This window comes from Myotis nattereri (assembly GCF_964212035.1).
Source record: "Myotis nattereri genome assembly, chromosome: 14".
Classification (NCBI taxonomy): Eukaryota; Metazoa; Chordata; class Mammalia; order Chiroptera; family Vespertilionidae; genus Myotis; species Myotis nattereri.
Genome location: NC_138089.1, coordinates 13,413,978 through 13,435,366, shown reverse-complemented (window position 1 = coordinate 13,435,366; position 21,389 = coordinate 13,413,978). Strand labels below are relative to the sequence as shown.

Sequence of the window (21,389 nt, the reverse complement as noted above, 5' to 3'; positions counted from 1 at the left end):
AGAAAAACAACAGACAGAAAGGCAATGAGCTTCTCACTCCCCAACGTGAGATGGGACGTGAATCCCTCGCTGGCCAAGGTTAAGTGTGCATCAGCAGGGTTTGGTAGTTTTATTGTAAAGAGAACAGCATTTTTGATTCAACGGGGCCTCTTAAGCTTGCCAAGGCCACGCTTTTTAGGATTCCAGTCCTGCCTTAGGAGGTCCTTCATCTGACCCACTGGTCAGAGGCCTCAGCGGTAGCTGTGACAGACGTGGAATTTCTGTTCAGTTTACAATAACTCGGTATGTTTTGGGTCATGCTCTTCATCACTGTTGTTGGCTGGTTCTTGCTCGAAGGTATTAGAATTTGGGAGTTTCTTCACTGTGTTTATGGGTTTTCTGCTGGTCTAACTTGAAAATTTGCAATGAGTGTTCACTTATGTCTACACGTGTGGGGCTTAATTGTCTACAGTCTCATACAAGGTCGATGACTCGTGTTTCTCCGCGTTACTGGCCATGTAACTCCTCTTTCATACCAAGGCAAAGGAAACCATTGTTGCAATTGTCACAAAACGTTTGAGTCAAAATCTCTGTAAGTGGGGAGCCTCTGGTTTTGTATCCTGCCTGGAGGGAAGATCAGGCTTACTCTGGGAACCAGTAAGATGAGGACTTTTCTACTTTTCAGGGGGTGAGGTGGGGTGGGGTTGGACACATATGTACATTGAAAACCAAAAAATATCAGTGAAGTAACTCATTTTCATGCACGTGGGTCCTTGGAAATCATTGTGCAGGGTCTCGGGGCGACATTCACATCGGACTGGGCCAGATGTGAATGCAATTCAGAGGCATGCATGCATGGTGACTAATCAGTTCTGGCAGGGAGCATGCAGAATGAGTGGCGGTCACAGGCCCTTTTTTTGCTGATTTCAAAGACAGCAATAAAACAAAAACATCGCCAGCCTCGTCTTGTCCCCCGCCTCCCCACCCAGTGCCGTAAAGTATTTACATGGGAAACACTTTCAGGAGCATTCACCGAAAAAAAGATGGAAGGCGTTTGACAACATGAATGATGATTATGGAAATAATTCCATAAATGAAAGTGTTTGTTCAATAGCCAAGCTTTTCTGTAATCTATCGTTATTTGGGGATATTCTAACAGCCACTAGGAGGCAGAATAGCGGTCCACCTCTCTTCTTTCATGGGATTTCATTTTACTTACTTCTCCTTTATCAACATGTGGCTGGTTTGCAAATTAAATGGAAAAAATCAAGTCATGGACCATTCTTCAAGGTCAGCTTGGCTGGAAATAGACACCTGCTGTTTCCATTTTAATTTACAGTAAAACCTCACTGATTCAGAGTAATGGCAGAGGAGAAGGGCTAGTCGGTCAGCATAAAAGCCTAAATTATTGGGCTTCCTAAAAGTAGGTAGTTGCTGCTTTCAAAGGCAGGCTGAGCATCAAAGTAGAAGGTACTCACTGGGTATTATATGAATGCATCATAAATGTAAAAGTGTTTCTTTTTCAAAACTTCTAATAATCGTAGATAAATTGACATATAAATTGAAGTCAAAGACACAAAGGTTTAATTTTGGCAGGTCTCAAGGTGACACTTGTAAGAAGAGCCTTCAGAATTTCCAGAGAAAGCTGAGATCATGTTACACACTTTACTTAAGAAAAATTAAAAGAGACACATCTGCAATGGCATTGTCACAAATGTCAAGTGTTTGCGTCTGAATCAAGGAGGTTTTATTGTAGGTTTACCACCTGAGGTGTGGGGCTTGCTCACTGACTACCTGGCGGAATCCAGCGGAGGCAGGGAGCCTCCAGCCCGCCCTGAGCTCTCCCAGCAGCAGCCTTTTAGGCAGAGACCCTCTGCTTGTCGGACTTTGCTGGAGCCCCACCCCCACCCTAACTGGAGGGCTGACTGTCATCCGTCCTGATGCGGGATATTCACAGAAGTCACAAAGGCACATGGAAATCTTGGCTGGTACTTATTCTACTTATTCTTTAGTTATTTGATAAAAACAGTTACTGGACAGACTGAGTTGCTTTCTCTCCACCCCCACCCCCCACCCCAGGATGACAGGACAAAACACCAGCCCTAAATGCCTGAAATTAAAAATTGTTTAACCTAGCCTTGAACCTGTTTCTTACCACCTCTATTTAAAAGTTGCAAACCAGAGACCATAACCAGCACCTCCTTTACTATCTGTAGAGAACTCAGTCCCTCCTTGGAATTTAATAAGTGATCGAGCGATTGTCTGCAGTTGTGGTGTGAATAATCATATAGGTAGGTAGCCCTGCAAAGAACAATGGCTGCTGTGATAGGATTGCTCACTCCTGAATTCCGGCAGAGGGACTTAGGGTTCTAGGGGACAGAGAGAACTGAAACGCACGGCTGTGAGGGAAGGAAGGCCGGAGCTGTTTCTGGGCGCCCAAGGTGATTCTCTCAGAACCTCATCCATGAACCCGCCTCCGAGAAGGAGGAAAGATTCTGGCAAGGGCAGGAATGGCCAAACATGAGCAAAGTCTGTGTGACTGGATTGGGCAAGGGAAGTCTTCAAAATTAAAAACCAAAACAATACTCATTGGTTTTGTTTGCTCAGACAGGTGGACACTATTTTTGTACATGAGCTAACTCAACGTCTGTGGGCATTGAAAGTCTTTAGAAATCTTTTCCAAAGAAAAGAAGAAGTTACACTTCGGCGTCTAAATACTTACCCAGTGCTTTTCATTATTTAAAGGCAAAGATGTATGCTTATGGGGTACAGTCAGCCACACTGAACACACTGTCTTTTTGTACACAAATTCTAAATATATATGTACCCCTCTGTGTACCACCACAATCCATATATACATATACATACATATACATAGAGAGAGAGGTTGGGAAGTTAAAGCAACAGAACATGAAAGTGTAGTGGTGTGTGTGTGTGTGAATAACTTCGGCTCTGAGAGCAGAATTATGCTGCAGGTAAGAGATGAACATGACACGGCAACCATACACTACGTGTGTGCATGTGATGTGTTTGTAGCCAGGGAAAATTTTATCTCTTGGGGCATTTAATTACTTTATATTGGAATTTTAAATGGCTTTAAAGATTATTGATTTTTGGTGCGAGGGCAAGTCTGCTTGTCGCTTTCATTTGTGGTGCCACCAAACGTCGTGGCTACACAGCCAAGATGGTGCTTAGGATTTAGTAATTTGTTAGTTTCTTGAGCACCCGGAGGATGTGGCAGTGAGTACGGGCAGCAGAAAAAGTGTTCAGACTTCAGCCTTGTCTCTAGCGTGCGAGGGCAAATCCTACTATGGCTGCACCCCTGGCTCTTGACCGGGCTATCTACTGTAATCAGCCAGGCAGTGTAACAATTACCATACGTAGGCCCTCCCATGAGATTCCACCTAATGGAACTGGGGTCAGACCTGGGCGTCAGCAATTGTTAAGAGCTGCCCAGACGATCGCAGTCTGTCAGGGAGCCTTGAAGACGGGTGCTGGTGCCCGTCTCGACAACTCCACCTTGAAACCAACGCACTCACCTTTCAACATAGTCTGTCTATAGCATTCGTTTGGGGCTCTCCACCTCGGTTTGTACTTTTTATGGCCCTTTTTATACATTCTGCTTCCATACCAATTTGTTCCTCATCACACAACAGTAGAGTTTTGTTGAGTGCTTACTATGTACCAGGCTTAATAGCAGATGCTCTGCTTAATGCAGCCTTCCATCCTCACAGCAGCCACGTGAGCTCGATTCTAGAGTTATCTCCCACTTACAGGGCAAGAGAGGTTAAGTAACGAGGCCGCGATCACAGAGCAAGGAAGAGGCGTAGCTGGGATTCAAACTCCAGCGTCTCTGGCACGGAGCCCGCGCTCCCGGCCAGGACTGCCTCCGCCTCCTTGTCCTTCAAAGCAGCACGGAGGCCATCGCCCCAGTCTCAGCACACAGGTAGCCTTTGACTGAGTGAGTGCTGAAGCTTTGTGATTGGGTGAAATGACTAATTCAGGAAATAATCCTGTACTTTTGTCTAAAAACCAACCGGGTCTCCAAATTCCAAAGCATGCTGAAGTCTCCATTCCTAACTTCTAGAGCTAGTAAATGAAAACAGAACTGAGTTGATGTTTACCCTGGCTGGCTTTCAAACGTGTAAGATTAAACTATTTTTGTGATCATGGTTGCCAGGGCAGTTTCAGATGATGATTAGCCCTTCGTGAAAAAGTATTTGGGGAAAAGTGAAAAAGAAAACTGTCTTTTTTGGAATGTCAACGTTCCTTTGGTGCCTCTTTTGAGTAATTTGGGAAAATAGTCATCCTTTCTTAGCCTGTAGCAGCCTCAAAAAGAACTTGATGATAAAGCAAGGGCATCTGCCATTTTCCTTCTTTCATTTAATTAAAGGTACAACAGTGACTGAGGAAGGCCTTCTTCTTTGTGTGTGTGTCTTCAAAAATGTGTGATTTGGCTTGTTATCAGGGGAGGGCAGTCCCGAGCCCGCCACTCCTCTGGAGGTACCCTTGCAGACACCCGGAAAGAACATACTTACCATCACCTGGACCCCAAATGCCCCCAACCTGGAAAGAACTGTTACCAGATGGGATAGAGTAGGAAACAGTTCTAGCCCAACTTAATTGTATGTGTCTGGATGTTAGTCCTAGGCCTCTGTTTGGAGGGTGCTGGCTTGGCCCCTCTCCCCGCTCCCAGCTGTGTGTTGCTGGGGCAGCAGGAGTTAGGTACACCCATCTGGAGGGGTCTTCACCCCATTCCTGGGAGGGTTCCGGACAAGTAACGATCCCGTGGCACTCTCTCTATATGTAAATACTGTATATACGGTCCACATACAGACAGTCGTAGAGGGAGATTAGTATCACTCTGGGCAGCTACTGGTTACCACGCTCAGTACTCATCTGCGGTAGGTACAGACGGACAGAGGGACTAGGACAGGCTGAGGACAGAGTCACGGCAGGAAGGGGGCACGTGTTGGGATGTAACTGCAGTCGTGGTCAGGTGTATCCACTGCTCCATGCACGCACGAGAGGATCCCCCCACATTCCTCTGGCGTGGAGGGCCCCCCATTTCACAAGCAGCCCCCTGCAAGTTGCTGTTACATTCCTTTGGTCAGTGTTAGAAAGCGGGAGCCCCGGGAAAGTCCCATCGGAAGACAGGGCACCGGAAGGGCATGCACAGACTACGACAGAAGGTGGCTGGCTCATTCGGTGCAGGCACATACCTCTTTCCCCTGCCACGATCAGTCACGATTGAGTGGAACAGTAGAAAAACAGGGAGGAAATTTAAATATGCAAATCAGGCATTATTCGGGATGACTGGGCTTATGGGTATTAGATATTAGTTAACTGTACTGTCAATTTCATTTAGTCGCAGGAATGACCATTTCAGGTGCTTGAGAAATTACTGTTATGGATTGCCTTTTCTTCCCCTTCTGCTGTAGAGTTGAATGGAGAGGAAGAGTGAGATTAGTGCAGCTTTCAGAAAGAGCTATGATCTTAAGCCTCCATGTTGAAGGAGGCAGTGTTTTCACAGTGGGACCACAATGGAACCTTGAACTCTTTCTTGGAGGATCGGATTATTTAAGTCCTTACAGGTTTGGGACTTAGTTAGCCTTGAAACCCCTTGGTTTATAATTATTATCACCGAAACCATAGTTTTGACAATGGTCTGTAAGAAAAAGTAAGCTGTATCTATTTAGGTGTATGTTGGAGAATCGACAAGTGGAACAACATAGAATAATTCGCTTCTGGCCCTGCGTGTAGCCACCCAGGTCACCTGAGGTTAACAAATGAAGATAAATCCAAAAACGTGGCCTGCGATCCACATACCAAATAAAAGAAATAAAAGCAACAGTGGTGGCAACAAAAACAACCACAAAAGACCAAAAAGTATTTTGCGTGCTCCGGACAATAACCATATGCTGCTTGCATATTATTGTAAAAACACACTCACCTCTTTGGCTTGTCGCTAGAAACATCTGAAAGCCTAAGCTGAAACGTACAACACGTGATCCCTTTTGTGTCGTATTCAACAGCCTTTCCCAGGCTTCTCCTCACCCACCTTCCACCTGCACTCTCTTGGCAAGGCCAGTTGAAAGCAAAGGGGGTTAAAGCACCTCATTCCCCACGTCACCTGTACCCTCCGTTCCGCAGCCGCAGCTGAGGAACCCGGGCCATTTCCCCAGGCGCCGCTCACCTCTGCGTGATGCTCCTCGTTCTGCTGGAGAACCTCAATGACTAGTTCAGCGAGACGGATTGTGTCTTCGAGCTTTTTGGCGGGAGTGATTAACCGGCCTACATTTTCTGGAGTACAAGAATCTGCGTTAAAATTCGGTGAAAGCAGCGGGCTGGTTTGGTGGCCATTAGCACGAGTGGATAAGAAATTTTGAATAGTCACCAATGTTTTAAAAAAAGTGTCATGCAAATGTTAAGAGCCACAAGATTAGTAGTGAGCAAACCAGAAAGCCATATTATTGTTATCATCACCACCATCATCATCATCATCATCATGATCGATATTAAGGGAAAGCAGTGCTCCAGCTTCCAATTGGCATGTTAAGCTACAATTTCTTTGACAGCACATTTCAAATTGAGTGACATTTTGTACACGCGTTCTTTAAAGACAGCATAAGGATTCTATCTAATAGCACTGTCTGTGCTACTCGGAGGGGGCGATGCTGCAGGACCTTGATCTTGATTGCTGCTACATTTGTTGCCTGGATTTGTCCTTCATCATGTGACACTACAGAATCTTTTTCATTATAAGTCTGCAAGTTTAACGGGCATTGGAATGTTCATTTTAAAAAAGCAGAGTCACAGATCTTGCTGTTTGAAATTGTCCAGGGAGGAGACTGAAATTTACTGAACATCCCTGGGCCATTAGGTAGAAGGATCAAATGTTGGAAGGGTGTTGGGGGGTAGATTATTGGCTGAAGTAGTGGTCGTTTGTAGTACTGGTGGGCACAACTGAAATCTTATAGGTTAGGTGGCAACAATGGACTCAAAGTTTTTCTCTATTTTCAGTTTTAATTGTGTTGAAAGGGTTCTTTTTAGCTGACTCAAGCACAAACCGAACTCTGATTTATGTCGCACCCTTTATAGAGCTGAATTCATGAAAGTTTAGCAATGTCATCACGTTACGCAAACTTACAAACTTTTTTTCCTGGCGGAAAAAAGTAATATTTAACATATAAAGGGTTTTCTTAGCCAATGAAATTGCCTGGATTCAAACAGTCTGAACTCACAGGGCTCTTGTATTTCATGCTTAGACCCCTTCGCACCTTGAAGCCTCAGTCAGTTGTAGCCCAATCCCACAGGCAGGCACATATGTGCAAGGAAGGACTGCTGACACTATTTCATCTCTTCATGGAAGCAGATGTGTTTTGGCTTCAGGATTTTCCTTGCTAGAGAAGATTAATTAATGTTTCACAGGAAGGTTTGTTGTTTTGTTTTGTTTATGGGAGGAGTGGTGTTTAAACAAAATCATAGGCCCTGGCCTGGGTTGCTAAGTGGTTAGAGCCCTGGACCACAAACCGAGGGTCTCGGGTTCCATTCCCTGTCAAGGGCACATAAAATCCCTGTCCTGGTAGGGCGTGTTCAGAAGGCAACCAATCCGTGTTTCTCTCTCACATCTATGTTTCTCCCCCATGCCCTGCCCCTCGCCCCCCCCCCCCGCTCTTCCACTCTCTTAAAAAAAAAAAATCAATGGGAAAAATATCCTCGGGTGAGGATTAACAACAACAAAAAATCATAGGAAGTTGGTCTCAACTTTACAAAAAAGTGCCCCATAATTTTCTCTTTGTGCATTTGTTAGATAGGTGATGACTATATCAAATGATCAGTAATTTAGGCTTAAAAAAGGAAAAACAAGTTCAGTGAAACACTATGCAAAATGAATCTCCCAGCCCCTCTGGGAGCTAAGAGTGGTGGCTGGGACTGGTAAGATTATTGAGGGAATTCAGCCAAACGAGCCTGGTGACTAGTGTGAAAATGGGCTTTCTGGATTCGGGCCAGCGGAAAGCTCCATTGTCTCTGCCGTGCTCAGGTGGCAGCGTGGCTGGATACAGTTAGGGCCTGAAGGTGGGAACTGAAGGGAACATAAATATGCAGATCAGGCAGCCACTACCCGACACTCAGAGCAGGCAGGTGTGTGGAGCTGAGCTGACAGCACAACGCTTGGGCCAGAGCTACCAATATTTGGAGAAATAGTGAGGGGTTTGTGTGCTTTGGGGGCACCTGGCCTGTCTATAATTTCATAAATGGACTATGATAATTTCATTAGTAGACTTTCAGGCATGTCTACAAACATACTGTGTATATATGTTTGGGTAATATGTGTAGAGTGAGGTGCTTGCATTTTGATAGTAAATATGCATAGGCTACTAGTTTTTATTTAGTTGATACATTTACACATCAATTTGCAAATTCCTCAGTCTATGCTTATTACCCATTCGACACATACACCCACATACACACATCACACACTTACATACATTTTCTAGTAACCAGACAAGCCTGCACATTAATACAAGTCTGCAGGAAGTCCCGCTTGAGCACTTTGAAATCTCATGCTTTAAAAATAGGGAGCATTGTCCTTTTGGGTGGAATACTTACTAAACGTAGGGAATTTTGGCTGCACACGATATATCATGTAGAAATGAAATAATTCCCACCAATATTTTCATGCACCTCCATTTAAAAACTGTGAATGATATTTATGTTTGGAGAAATCCAAGATGCTTAAGCTAGGACCACCTGAAGGTTTGTTTTAATATGCAGTACTTTTAGATCGACTACAATATATATCGATAGATACACATAAAGTGTATATGTGCACGCAGCCATTCTCTGGGTGCGTGCACATGTACACAGACATGTGTATGCCTGATGTATATATACAGACAGTATGTTTAATAAAACCTTTTGCAGTTTTACTTTAACAGGCAGCCATTAGAGTACGCAGGTTAAGGATCCTTTAATCTAGAATGCTTGATCTTCCAATTAACCCATGTAGCCAGACTTTCATTTACCATTAATTAGCTGCAATTCCACTGTATGGAGATCAAGCCACTTTATTGAGACATAACACTCTTTTCCTCTTTCTTTGCATAGCTAACTTAGTATCTAAATGGCAAAAAAAAAAGGTACTAAAAGAGACTTCTCTAAGATGTTGTCTTTAAAGAAAAGATTGTGCAAAATCCTCTAGCACCTCCTCCTCTCCCGACAGAGGTGAAGGAGAAATTTGAGCTTAGAAATGAATTTTTTTGGTCTCTTTTGCTGTCTTGAAATGTATCGCAATATTCCTCTCACCCAATCTTGTACTAGCTGGAGCACTGAAGGGGAACTAAAAATACAATATACTTAGTAAACATTTCATACAACAGAATTGAAGCTCATAACATAGAAAGAAATCGTCATGCAAAATGTTATGCAACAACAATGTTATTTTGTGCTGACATTGAGATTTGAAAATGTTGCATATGTCAGACATAGCTAGACAAAAAAAAATGTGGACATTTGGAAATAAATGCTCTCTTTCCCAAAACCTGGTGTCGAACTTGAGAGCCCGAGCCTCAGCTTAGGATTCCAAACCAAAACAACATTTCAAGAAGGAAAACGAACGGAAAAGCAAACCAAACTAGGAAGCTGCCGAGTAAAGGAATGGGAGAAGTTTATGGTACTTGATTTTGGCCTAGTCCTGCCGTTGAGCCTCTGACATAAAACGCTGGTCTGCATTTGGGTGGGCGGAGGAGGCCCAGGAGTTGGCCGGGGAGCGGCTCAGGTAGGTGAAGACAGAAGGTAAAAAAGTAAAGAGACAAAGTTGACTTTCACAAAGAGTGACCAGCAGGATGACGAACTCCGAAAAGAACTACCAAACAAGCAAGGATGATAAAACACAAATGGGGAGCCGCTGCTTTCTCGGCGTCACTGCCCCGCTACTGGACTGGACTCTGCCCAGTGCCACCAGCACCACCGTACGGAGACACCGATTGGCTGAACACTCAGACTGGACGTCTTTATCCAGAGGGATGCACGTGAAGGATGGCGGCAGCATCACTGACCGAAACAAGACACACTTTTGCACAGTCACGGACGCCTGGATGCTAAAGACTGCTCCCTCCTCCCGGTGAGCAGAAATAGCTGGGAGACCGGCGTCTCCCCCTTCATAGGCTGCTCCCCCTCCTACAGAGCCTTGCCCCTTCTACTTAAGCCTCTCTGTGCTTCGGTTTCCTCATCTAGAATTTGGGAATTCGAATACCTTTTTGGTGTACCTTTGCAGGGTCGCTGGTAAGAGCAAATAAAACAATGCATGGGCTAGATCTCTGCAAAGCCTAAGGTGCCTACCAATGTTTATTGTTCTCGCCAATATTGTGCCAAGGCAGGAATTAATTGCCTCGCAAGAGCAGATGAAGGGCCGCTATTAGTTCAAGTGTGCTAGGGAATATTCTTGCTCCCTTTGTGGAATTTCAACATGTCAAAATCTGTCATTTGGGGGGGAAAATGTGCGGTATCTGATTGTTTCCAGCTCATTTAATTATTTTCAATTTGGAATTTTCATGGCTTTTATATTGTGGGTTGAATCATATATAAAAGCTTGCCAGCTTATCAAATATGTTACTTGCTATTCCAAATGTTAGAATGCCGTAATCAGCACTTGACCCATCTGTCTGTGGTTGACAGTATCAGCACAGCAAACATCCTGGAACAATGGCCGCTCCTTCCACAGGCCCAGGGCACCCTCCGCTCCCCACACCCTCCCTCTGACAAGCGCCTCATTAACCTCGGACCTGCCACTCCCCAGTAGTTCCCGTTTATAGAGCAGCCTGCGCGGTGAGAGGGGACATACTCCATTGCCAAGTTTGCTTGAATTTTCTACTGGGAAAATGATTTTTACTGCGGGCTTATAGCAAAATGTAATTCTAGCGACATTAGTGAAAATATCCACAATACGAATAAATACAATATTCTGGCAAAACTATCGATTAAAAGCAAAAGTTGATGACATTTTTTCTCTTGTGGGGTCACCTCAAAGTTTTGAATGCATGGCTAAAACAATTCTGTAGCAGTCTCCTCTTATTTAAATCTTTTTGTTTGTGAAAGATTGTGTGTAAATGGGATTTAGAAAAATCAGTTTTAAATAACAGCTACTCAAAAGAGGACAATGACTGAGCCTTTATTTAAAAAAAAAAAAAAGTACTCCTGTTTAATTTTTCTTAAAATCTGGTCTTCTGCCTACAGCTGAGTTGAAAGTTAGGGACGTCTCTGATAACACAATCTAGTAACACCTCCTGGCTTTCTAATGAATGTGTGCTACCTGAGTGTGCAGTTCTCATGGGAACTCTCTTTCTCACCAGAGAACAGGGCCTGCGTAGAGAAACCCTTGCACTGGTTTATAGAACAATGAAAGGTCCCAGGCTGATCCGTAACCCGCCAGGCAACAGCTACATATTTCAGCCAATGGGTCTTGATGAAAAGTTGTGAAGGGATTCCCGGCTGCCAAGTGTCTGTCCAGAATTCTGACAGTGAGGTTTGCCACTATAGAAACACAAGCTCCCTATTTTTTCCCCCTCACGGAGCAAAACAAAAACATCATACCTTGGTTTCCAACTTCATTTACCCAATTACCATTGCTCATGTTTACACAATTAAATCTGTTTGGCTTCCAGAGAGAGAGTTACATGTGACTGCAGGAAACAAAAAGAGAATTCCTCTGCGTGCTCAGCTCAGCCAAGGAAGGGAAGCATCCAGGAGCGAGAGGCACTCCAACTAGCCCTTCAATAACCTGAGCATCCGGGTTCCAGGGAGTGAAGTGCCAGCCCCTGAAATTCCATGTGAGACATGGATGTGCTTGATGGAAGCCCACTTACTACAGGCTCCAATCTGTGGACGTGTCGCTGAAGATGCCAGTGTTTGTATTGTGCTATTACTGCAAATCACTAGCCCATAGCCATTTGCTAGGATCTGGGACTCGGGGTGGGTAAGAGCTAGATAGGAACAGAAAGCTAAGGACATAGCCACGGCACGTGTCCCGGGACCCTGCCTCTCTCAAAGGATGGCTCCATGGGCCATATGTTTAATGCAGCATTACAGTTCAGCACCATTTCCTCAGTGGGGCTGTAAATGACAGACAGTGATCCCCTTGCAGGACCATCACTCCCTTTCAGAAGATTCCCTCTTTAGGGGAGTACGAGGTATACGGTAATACAGACTGCTGGATGAGTCATGGCTCCTTTTCTCTGCTCTTTTCACTGCAGTTGTCTTTGTCTCCTCTGTGAAACATGCCTGGGAGCCTGCCCTACTCCTACTCAAAGCCTTTAAGAGATCCCTTTCATAACAAGAGGATGCCTTCATAACAAAGCTCAACTCCTCTGCTGATACCCCTACTTGTGCACGTATGGCCTTTAACAATAGCAAACCATACACATATCCCCCTCCCTCTATGCCCCGCGAATTATGTGTTTCTGGGGCTTGAACAGAGCCTGCCCAGGGCAGGTCCTTAAGGTGGGAGGAAATCCTCAGTGGATCCCACCCAGTGCGTTGCTTTCACGGCAAAGCAAAGACTCGGTGTTGCAACACGCATAGACAGGATGCAGCAACTCTTCTCTCCTAACCAAAGCCGCTGGTTACCTAACGCATGTACTAAGCTGAACTGTGAATCGTCAAGAGTGCAACCTAAACTTCCAAACACGAGAACAACTTTAGGTGTCTTAATGCAATTTAAAATGGTTTCAGATAGTTAAAAATACTTTTTATTTAAATTAAAATAATTTGTATCTACAAGGAAGAAATAATGCTATTATGGTATTTTTCTTCTCTAATTTGGTATCTTTGTCCTTAACAATGAGTTGTTGCACTTAAAGAAAGTGAGCTTAATTCTGGATAGCCACAGTCAGTAGTGGATATCTGCTATTCTTGTACGTGTAGTAACCTTCCTCAGGAGAATTGCCTTTCCTCCACTCTATGTGGTTCTGGTGTGAATGTCAAGCAATGAATCTCACAGGGGCAGTCATGTGAGCCAAGCCAGGCCAACCATACATCGGCACCGTCATGGAAATTCTGATTGGCTCAGAGATTAACATGTGACTCAAGCATGCCAATGAGACCCTTCTCTGGAATTTTATACGTTGCTTGGAGAGAAAAGCTTGTTTTCTTTTAGGGTTTATTTAGCTAGGATGAAAGCTGGTGCTATCTGTGACCATGTTGTTCCCAACCTCTCTACCATGACCTCCAGTCACATTAAAGACACCTGTCAGCAGTTGGAGAGATTAAAACACACTAAAATTCCTTGGATTAGAAAACTGTGGTACATCTACACGATGGAATACTATGCTGCTCTAAAAAGGAAGGAACTCTTACCATTTGCAACGTCATGGATGGAACTGGAGAGCATTATGATAAGTGAAATAAGCCAGTCAATGAAGGAAAAATACCACATGATCTCACTCATTCATGGATAATAGAGACCATTATAAACTTTTGAACAATAATAGATACAGAGGCAGAGCTGCCTCAAACAGATTGTCAAACTGCAGCGGGAAGGCCGGGGAGGGTTGGGGGGGCAGGAGGTAGGGGGGTAAGAGATCAACTAAAGGACTTGTATGCACATGCATATAAGCATAACCAGTGGACATAAGACATTGGGGGATAGGGGAGGCTAGGGACTGTCTAGGGCGGGGGGATAAAATGGACATATATGTAATACCCTTTGTAATACTTTAAGCAATAAATAAATAAAAAAAACACACACTAAAATTCTTTATCCTGAGACCAGTTCCTCCAGGCATTTCCTAGCTACACTGGCCAAAAATTCCCTTTTGTTGCTTAAACTATATGAGGGTGTGTGTGTGTGTGTGTATTTTGTCACTTGCTTTAGAAGGAATACTGATTTAATAGTACTATTAATTATCCACCCAGTCCCCAAATAAGCTTTCACATATATGGCCACAAGCTCTCTGGGGCAGGATCTTGGAGCATCTGGAAGGATGATGAATACAGGCAAATACTGAAACAAGGCCAGGGGCCCCCTTCTTGGGGAAACAGCCTTTGGCCTCCAGGATAACATCCTCCTTGCAATGCATCAAAGACCCTGGCCTTTGTGAAGACGCTGCAGCACCTGGCATTTCCCTTTACTACGGGCAGAATGTAACTACGTGTTTTACGCCTGTGCTCTCCACTATCATGTCAGCTCCCTGGGGGTAGGGACCATGACTGCTCTTGCTTGTTGCTCACTCCCTTGTTATCTGGCATGGATCCTGGAACTTAGTGGGTATTTAACAAATATGTGTGGAGCTATAGTGCTATGTTTTATTTTGAAATTAATGATAAAAAGATCAATCAACTGCCTCCTATATTCCACTGACATCCAAATTGCAATCCCTGGATCAGCAGCTCCGCATCCCCTGGGCACTTGTTAGAAATGCAGGTTTCCAGGCCCTGGTTCAGACCTGCTAACTCAGAAGCTATGTCTTAACAAGATCCTCAAGGACTTGTATGAACTTTAAAGTTTGAGATGTATTCTTTTATATTCCAATTCTGAAATAAAACAATATACCCATGCTACACATTTAGATTGGGACATTTTCTTTTAAATAATAATAAACAGATAATAAATATAATGATGCTAACTATGCTAACAGGCACTATACTAATAGCTCTTTTCGGACTATGTGTTTCAATCTTTGCAACAACCCTTTGGGGGAGGAAATAAAAGTGAGGCTTAAAGAGGTTAAAAAACTCATGGAGCCAGAATAGCGATTTAAGTTTTGGTGCCCAGGCTGGTCCTGAGGTGGCATTTTCTTGGAGCTGCGTATCCAGGATCCTGTCCTGTGGACACGGTTCATCTTCAGCTGTCATGCTGAAAATTCGGGCCAGATTGGCTGGGGTGAGGCCATCGTCTCTTGGCTGAAAGGTAAGGTCACCTGGTTGGGGGTGAAGGCTCCTGAATAATGTGCAGGATCCCAAATAGGGTCACTAACTGCCCATCTTATTTAGAAACCTCAGTTTTCCTGTCTTTGAGGTGACTGTTTGGGACTAGATGATTGAGAAACCCCTTTTCAGTCTTACAATTTTATCACTAACAATCACGGTGTTTCATGGCTTAGAAGTTCAACATGTAGGCTTAGGAATTATGCTCATGTTCAAATTCTGTCTCTGCCACTAACTAGCTGTGTACGCTTGGGCAACTCACTTAACATGTCTCTATTTCTCTCTCTTTGTATTTCCATATTCAAAGAGTGAATTCTTATTTCATTGAGTATAAGTGGCATATTTTAACATTTCTGAAATTGGGTGCATTTACATTTGATGGCGTCTAACAATTTAGTTGGCAGCATTGTTTTGTTCTTAGGAGTATATAAATTAATGGCACATCTTATAAATGATGGCCTTTTAGAGCCAAAGAAATATGGTAATAAAATACTACTTATAGAGTTGTGAGAATTAACTGAGATATGCATGTAACTACTAAATACATACTAAATTCTCAATAAAGGACAGTTGTCATCATCGTCATCAGCAGCAGAAGCAGCATCTATTTTTTTTTCTGATAGAAGAGACACTGGTTTTATATTTATTGGTTTATGGCATCTTTTTAAACACCTCCTTCTTTCCTCTGGGACCCTCCTTGGTGACAATGTTGGAAACACGTTCCTCCTTGCCCTCCTCACTCTTTATAACATAGATGAGGTATTGGTCTACAAAATAATCTGGGCTTGGAAACCTGAGTGATGCGTCCCTGAAACTAGAAGGAAGGGAAACATTTAGTTTCCTGTGTAAGACATGAAGCGTGAGGTGGTACTTGGTGGGAGGGGATTTGCCCTGGGGTAGGTGGCTCTGCACTATGTGTTCAAGGATTGCAAGCTTAGTTGTCTCTTCTCCTTCAACTGGCCTTGGACCTGTAGGAAGCTTGGCTGAAGACCGGGAATGATACTGAACCTCAGCACTACAGAATCTGCTTGGAAGTCCTTTGGGTGAACTTGTCCTACGTTAGAGGGTTTTCTGTCAATTGGGGAGAAAAAAGTCCGCAGTTCTTTGGGAATCTCAGGAAATCTCACCTGCCCTGAAGAAGACTTCACGATGGAAAGATTTGGGCAGTGATCTGGTCTCAGAAAGGACTTTTTGCCTTTGGATAGTCTTCCTAGATTAAAAGTTGTAGGTATTTTTGAAGTTATCCATTCATTGATAACTATCCAAGTGCCCACCACATCAACTGGAAAGGTGGGAGTGAGAAAAGAGATGAAAAATCATGGTGTTTGAATTTAGAAAAATCTGGTTCAAATCCTGCTTGAGAAATTCTCTTATCCTCTCCAAATCTCAACTCCCTCTCCTGTAAAAGGGGTAAAGATGGAGTCAGATTCTCCATATGAAGTCCTTAGCCCAGAGGTTGGTTGGCTGGCTCTATATCTATATCTATATCTATATCTATCTATCTATCTATCTATCTATCTATCTATCTATCTATCATCTATCTTCTATCTATCATCTATTTATCTATCATCTATCTACCTATCATCTATATATCTATCTACATCTGCTTATCTATCTACCTATCTCTTAATGTAATTTTGCAAATCTTCGGTATAGTTGAAGAAAAAGTTTTTTATTTTAAGTTTCAATAGAATTTTTATGATGCTCATAAAATGATACAATTGTTTAATCAAGAATTGAGGCAAAACAGCAATAGTAGTATATCTATAGAGCTTGCTGGGTTCAGAACATGTGATGAGTTAAGTGGAAATATATTTAAAATAATAAATTTATGTGCAGGAGTCACTTTTCTTTCATAGAGTAGCAGCCTTTTACTTTTTTGAGATACTGTAATTAAGCTGAATATTTAATTTTTAATAATGCCACCAGACAGAAAGCACAAGTCCACCAAAATGCCATCTGCCAAATCCCATAGCCTCTCTAAGCACAGCCTGAGCAAAGGGCTCCTAGCTGTCCACACTCCACCCCGTTAGGGCATGTATTCCAGCTGTGCCCTGCTACCTCCATACAGTCGGTTTTGAACACCCACCCATGTATTTGTGCTTAGATCCCTCTGAGGGAATTGAAAAAGGAGAGGGAGGGTAAGAAGAAAGGTGAAAAGATCCGGAAAGAAGTCATGATGATTGTGATTGAGGTTTGTTTTGCTTAGAAGCCTCAGACATCCCAGGCTTCAAACCCATCTCTGCTTTGACCTTAACTTTTAGGCCCAGTTTTACTCAAGGCCGCCTTCTTAGACCTTTCTCTCCATCAAAGCCAGTATGATTGTCCTGGAGCCAGTCACCAAGCCACCTTCTTGCTTAAAGAGCCTTTAATGGCTCTCCATCGCCTTTGCATGTGAGATGTGTGGAATTTTTCCACCTTCAAAAGGTGGCATAGAAAAAAAAAGTTGGCATGGATTCCAGGCTAAAAACTTTGGACCATGAGATATAATCTGAACTCTATTATTAGGGCATATCAAGGCTTTTGAGATCTTGCCTCCTGTCTGCATTGCCATCATCAGCACCCTTTACTACCATCATTTCATTTCATTGCAACCACATTGAATTACAGAGTAGTTAAGACTGTGGCCTCTGCCTGGACTCAGATTCTGTCTCTACCCTTATTCTACTAGAAGTGTGTTATTTGACCTCTCTGTATCTCGGTTTGCTCTTCTCTAAAATGGGAATAGTAGTAGTATTCACCTCATAAGGGGTTTTGAAGATTAAATGAGTTTAATATATATAAAGCACTTAATAGTCATACCTGGTACATAACACACACTGAATAAGCATTAGCTACTTTTATTAACTATATGGTTTTATGTATTTGCACATATTACTCTGTCTAGGATGCCTCTCCACTTCCCAATCCCAGCTCCCTTTCACTGATTCTAATTCACCTTTCAAGATGCAGTTCAATCCTTCCAACCTTGGGAAGATTTCCAAGGCGTCTGTCTGACAGTGACCTCTTATGCATAACACATTGGTGCAGCTGCATACTTAATTTGTAAGTGACACTCGGCACCCATTTGCACACAGTCTTCATAAGGTTATCAGCTGCTCCCTGTTGTTTACATAGTCCCTGGGTTGCACTACCGCACCTGGCATATGGTGGGTCCCACTAAAAACTTGTTGAATGAATGACAGAGTGAATGAGTGAATGAATACCTTCCCTTCTCGGGAGAGAAAGGCACATGTGTCTTGAACATAGGTTCATGAGTCTTCAAATACTTATTGCCAGTCTGGTGCTTGGCATGTGCTCAAAAATGCTTTCTGAGTTGATCTGAAATATGTCCATCTTTGATTAAATGAAATAGGTTTAACTTCAATGAAACAATAATAATCTTTTAAGAATCCTTTAGACCTTAAAAACAAAAGTTAATACTATATTTTCATTTATTAGAGCTTTCCTTACAAAATGCTTACAAGTTTTTGTACTAAACAAGAAGAACACATCCAAAGTCAGAGAATTTTCTAAGAGCTTTCCTCTCACGAAGCTTCTGCCCTGTGCTTGCGCCCTGCCTCACCACACAACACACAAAACAGCACAAAGACAACCTCTCTCCATCTTGGCTGATAGACATTCATCAAAGAACACAAACTTCTCAGTCAGGTAGGAAACAGAAAAAAGAAATGAAAAACAAATGGGAAGATTCGTTTGGTTCAGTAACTATTTTTAAAAAGCACACGAGGCCAAATCCCTGGAATCCGGAAACCAAGGATGAAAGGTTCTGTACAAACCAGAATTCTGTTCCTCCAAAGCTTATGCCTTCATGGAAATTCTACTCTATAAAGGTTAGCATCTAATGGGCATGAGGGGTATTTAGACAGCACAAATTAACTCCTTAAGTATCATTGCAACTCCACACCAGTCTTTGGGAGTACATACATTAAGGAGCCGTAAAAAAAAAAAAAAAGAAACTAAATATAACTCAACAATCCTGATAGTTTATAATGCATATACAATTGGTTCACCTGCGTCCTTTTGATTCTCTATTTGAAAGAGAGAGCACAACGAGGAGAAAAGAGAGAGAGAAACAAGAACACATATGCAGGATTAATGAGCAAGTGGACCAAAATGCCCCCCACTTATGTGTGATATATGACATTGGAAGAAAAGGTCGCCCTTGGGTTCCCACCGCCCCGAAGTGTGGGGGCCAGCAAAAAAAGGCTCCTTCACGGAGGTGAAAAATGCTGCACAAATAGAAAATTAGTAAAATTAAGTTTAATGTGAAATCAAGCTATGAAACATACATGAACTTTCCAAGTGACAATTAAGTCATATGTTCTAGCCAAAGCTTAGAGGACAAGGACAAGTCAAAATCTCCAGAGAGAACAAGGAAAAGCTTTTCAGCTTGAGAGAAAAGAGACAGGAGGCATGTAAGATCTCATTTTTACAGAGAATGGACCACCTCATGTGATCTTATACCCACAATAGTTTGACATGTTAAACATGGAAAAGAAGGCATGATTTTGCCCCAGCTGTCCTTTATCTGACACCTAACATATTGCTCCCGGCCTAGATGCTACCTTTTTATTGTGTACCAGTGACAAGCACTTTACAAATTGGGGTTACACACAAGCAAAGTAAAAATGCATTCAGGTCACAGACAGAGAATAACTGAAAAACTTACGGACAAATCTGAGTTTATCACAAACAAATGGCTTAATTGTCTAACCTGTTTTAGGTTGATAAAAAGTGACTGGACTTCTCACACTGGATTTCACAGACAGAATCAACAGACAAGCCAATGCTAAACAACTTGAAGCAAGGAGAGTGAGTTGATTGGATCTGTATTTTCTTGAAATAATGAAAACAGAAAAAGTGAAGACAGCATGGCGAGGAGTGGTAGGTACTCACGAATGGTTAAATCCATCACTTGGGAGGCCAAGCAGAAGACAGGATGCTCATACATTTCTCTCTTTTTCCCTATAAAAGAGGATTTGGGCATGCAAGAGGCTTAGGTCAGAGGTAAAGAGGTTAAAGGTCATAGGTTAGAGGAAAACGTTACATTAGCTCAAAGGAAAATAGCCACAGAGTATTTTGGGATAAACACAGGATAAAGGAAAAAGGAGTTTCAAAATCGGAGATCTACTGGATTAACCATTCAGCATGCCGTGAGTCACGAGAGAGATTGTGACCATGATTTTACACGTCTCTTTAGAATTGTTTGCAAGAATACAATGACCAAAAACATCATGAGTAAAGGGAAACAGAATTTCATTGATTTAAGGCTCCAAGATACTAAGGATTTCAGACTTTAGTATCTAAGGCTCTTGAGGTATTTCTTCATAAACATAGTCTCCAGCAAATATTACTACAACTTCTTTCCAAAATTCTCTGGAAACTAAGCTGTCAGTGCTCACAGAGGGGCTCAAATGTAAAAATGGACGGTTTCTTTTCTGAGTGTAGGATTGGAACCTTGTAAAAGAAAGTTGTTTGGTAGTAATATCTTTACAGCTGCAATGTGTCAGCCTATGGTGGACTATGTTCATGAAAGAAAACCTGATACATGCAGCCAGAGGATGTTGGGTTGTCTGAATTAACAATCCCAGCATGCTTTGAAATTGGCGTCACAGCCACTTTTGCAGAGATAATGTCAAAAAGTGGCTGAGCCAATCGCGAACAAGGAAGGAGAGAAGCAAAGAGAGCAGGTAGTGTGGAATGAGGTACTTCTCTGAAAAGAGAGTTGGAAAAAAAAGATTGGTTTCTTCAAAGAATCCCCAGACCTAAAAGTCACAGTGCAAAAGATAATTAACACAACCAAGAAGAATTGAGGCACAAAAGGAAATTACAGACCAGCTGATCTACTTTGGAAATGAATGCATTTTTACTTACAGATCTTAAGTTTGTTTTTGGATATATTTATCTGAAAGAAGAGAGCAGATCTTACCAAGACTAGTAATAGCTAGACCAAGACCTAGGAGGCAGCAGCCATGGCAACCGAATGTTTCTTGATTCCATCCCATCTCTGGCCTCACCTAGAATTATTAGGTGCCCGGTTGGCATTACCAAATACAACCAATCATTGTGTCCTGGGAAGGTAAATGCTGGAACAATTATTTTCTAATATAGCTCTTTTACCAATCTTCTTGTTCCTCTATTTTTGTCACTCATTACCAAGTCAAGAGTTGATAAACATCCTTTTAGTGCCCAATTCTTAAGTGTTTCTCCCTGGATGCATAACAATGAATTCATTACCACTGGTACACAATTTGCATTGTCAGACAGACAAAATTGAGAGAGGGAAACATGTAATGTACAGAACACTGTGAATTTGACATGATCTTAGCCTAATTCTCTAGGGAAATAAGGACTTTGGCAGGATAACTGATGGGTTTTGGTAGTTGGTTAGGTCTTTTTTATTCCCCCCAGTCATGTCCTGAAGGCAAACAACGGGTATTTGCTGGCATTTCACATGTGAGAGAACATCAGATTCCAGAATG

General features: G+C 42.6%; 1 protein-coding gene across 10 annotated transcripts in view; it reads right to left on the bottom strand.

The window, feature by feature from the left end:
* The window catches only part of CADPS (calcium dependent secretion activator), a 448,916-nt gene that overhangs the window by 90,592 nt on the left and 336,935 nt on the right, over positions 1 to 21,389 (bottom strand). For 3 of the 10 annotated variants that reach the window (XM_081106572.1, XM_081106573.1, XM_081106566.1), the window contains 2 exons: positions 19,804 to 19,872; positions 6,176 to 6,282 (listed from right to left, as the gene is read on the bottom strand). In XM_081106572.1, the coding sequence (XP_080962698.1) occupies positions 6,176 to 6,282; positions 19,804 to 19,872 (176 nt within the window). Of the gene's footprint in view, positions 1 to 1,198; positions 1,220 to 6,175; positions 6,298 to 9,659; positions 9,756 to 18,917; positions 18,936 to 19,803; positions 19,873 to 21,389 lie in introns of all 10 variants that reach the window. The other 7 variants (XM_081106571.1, XM_081106574.1, XM_081106565.1 and 4 more) reach the window with 5 other exon arrangements.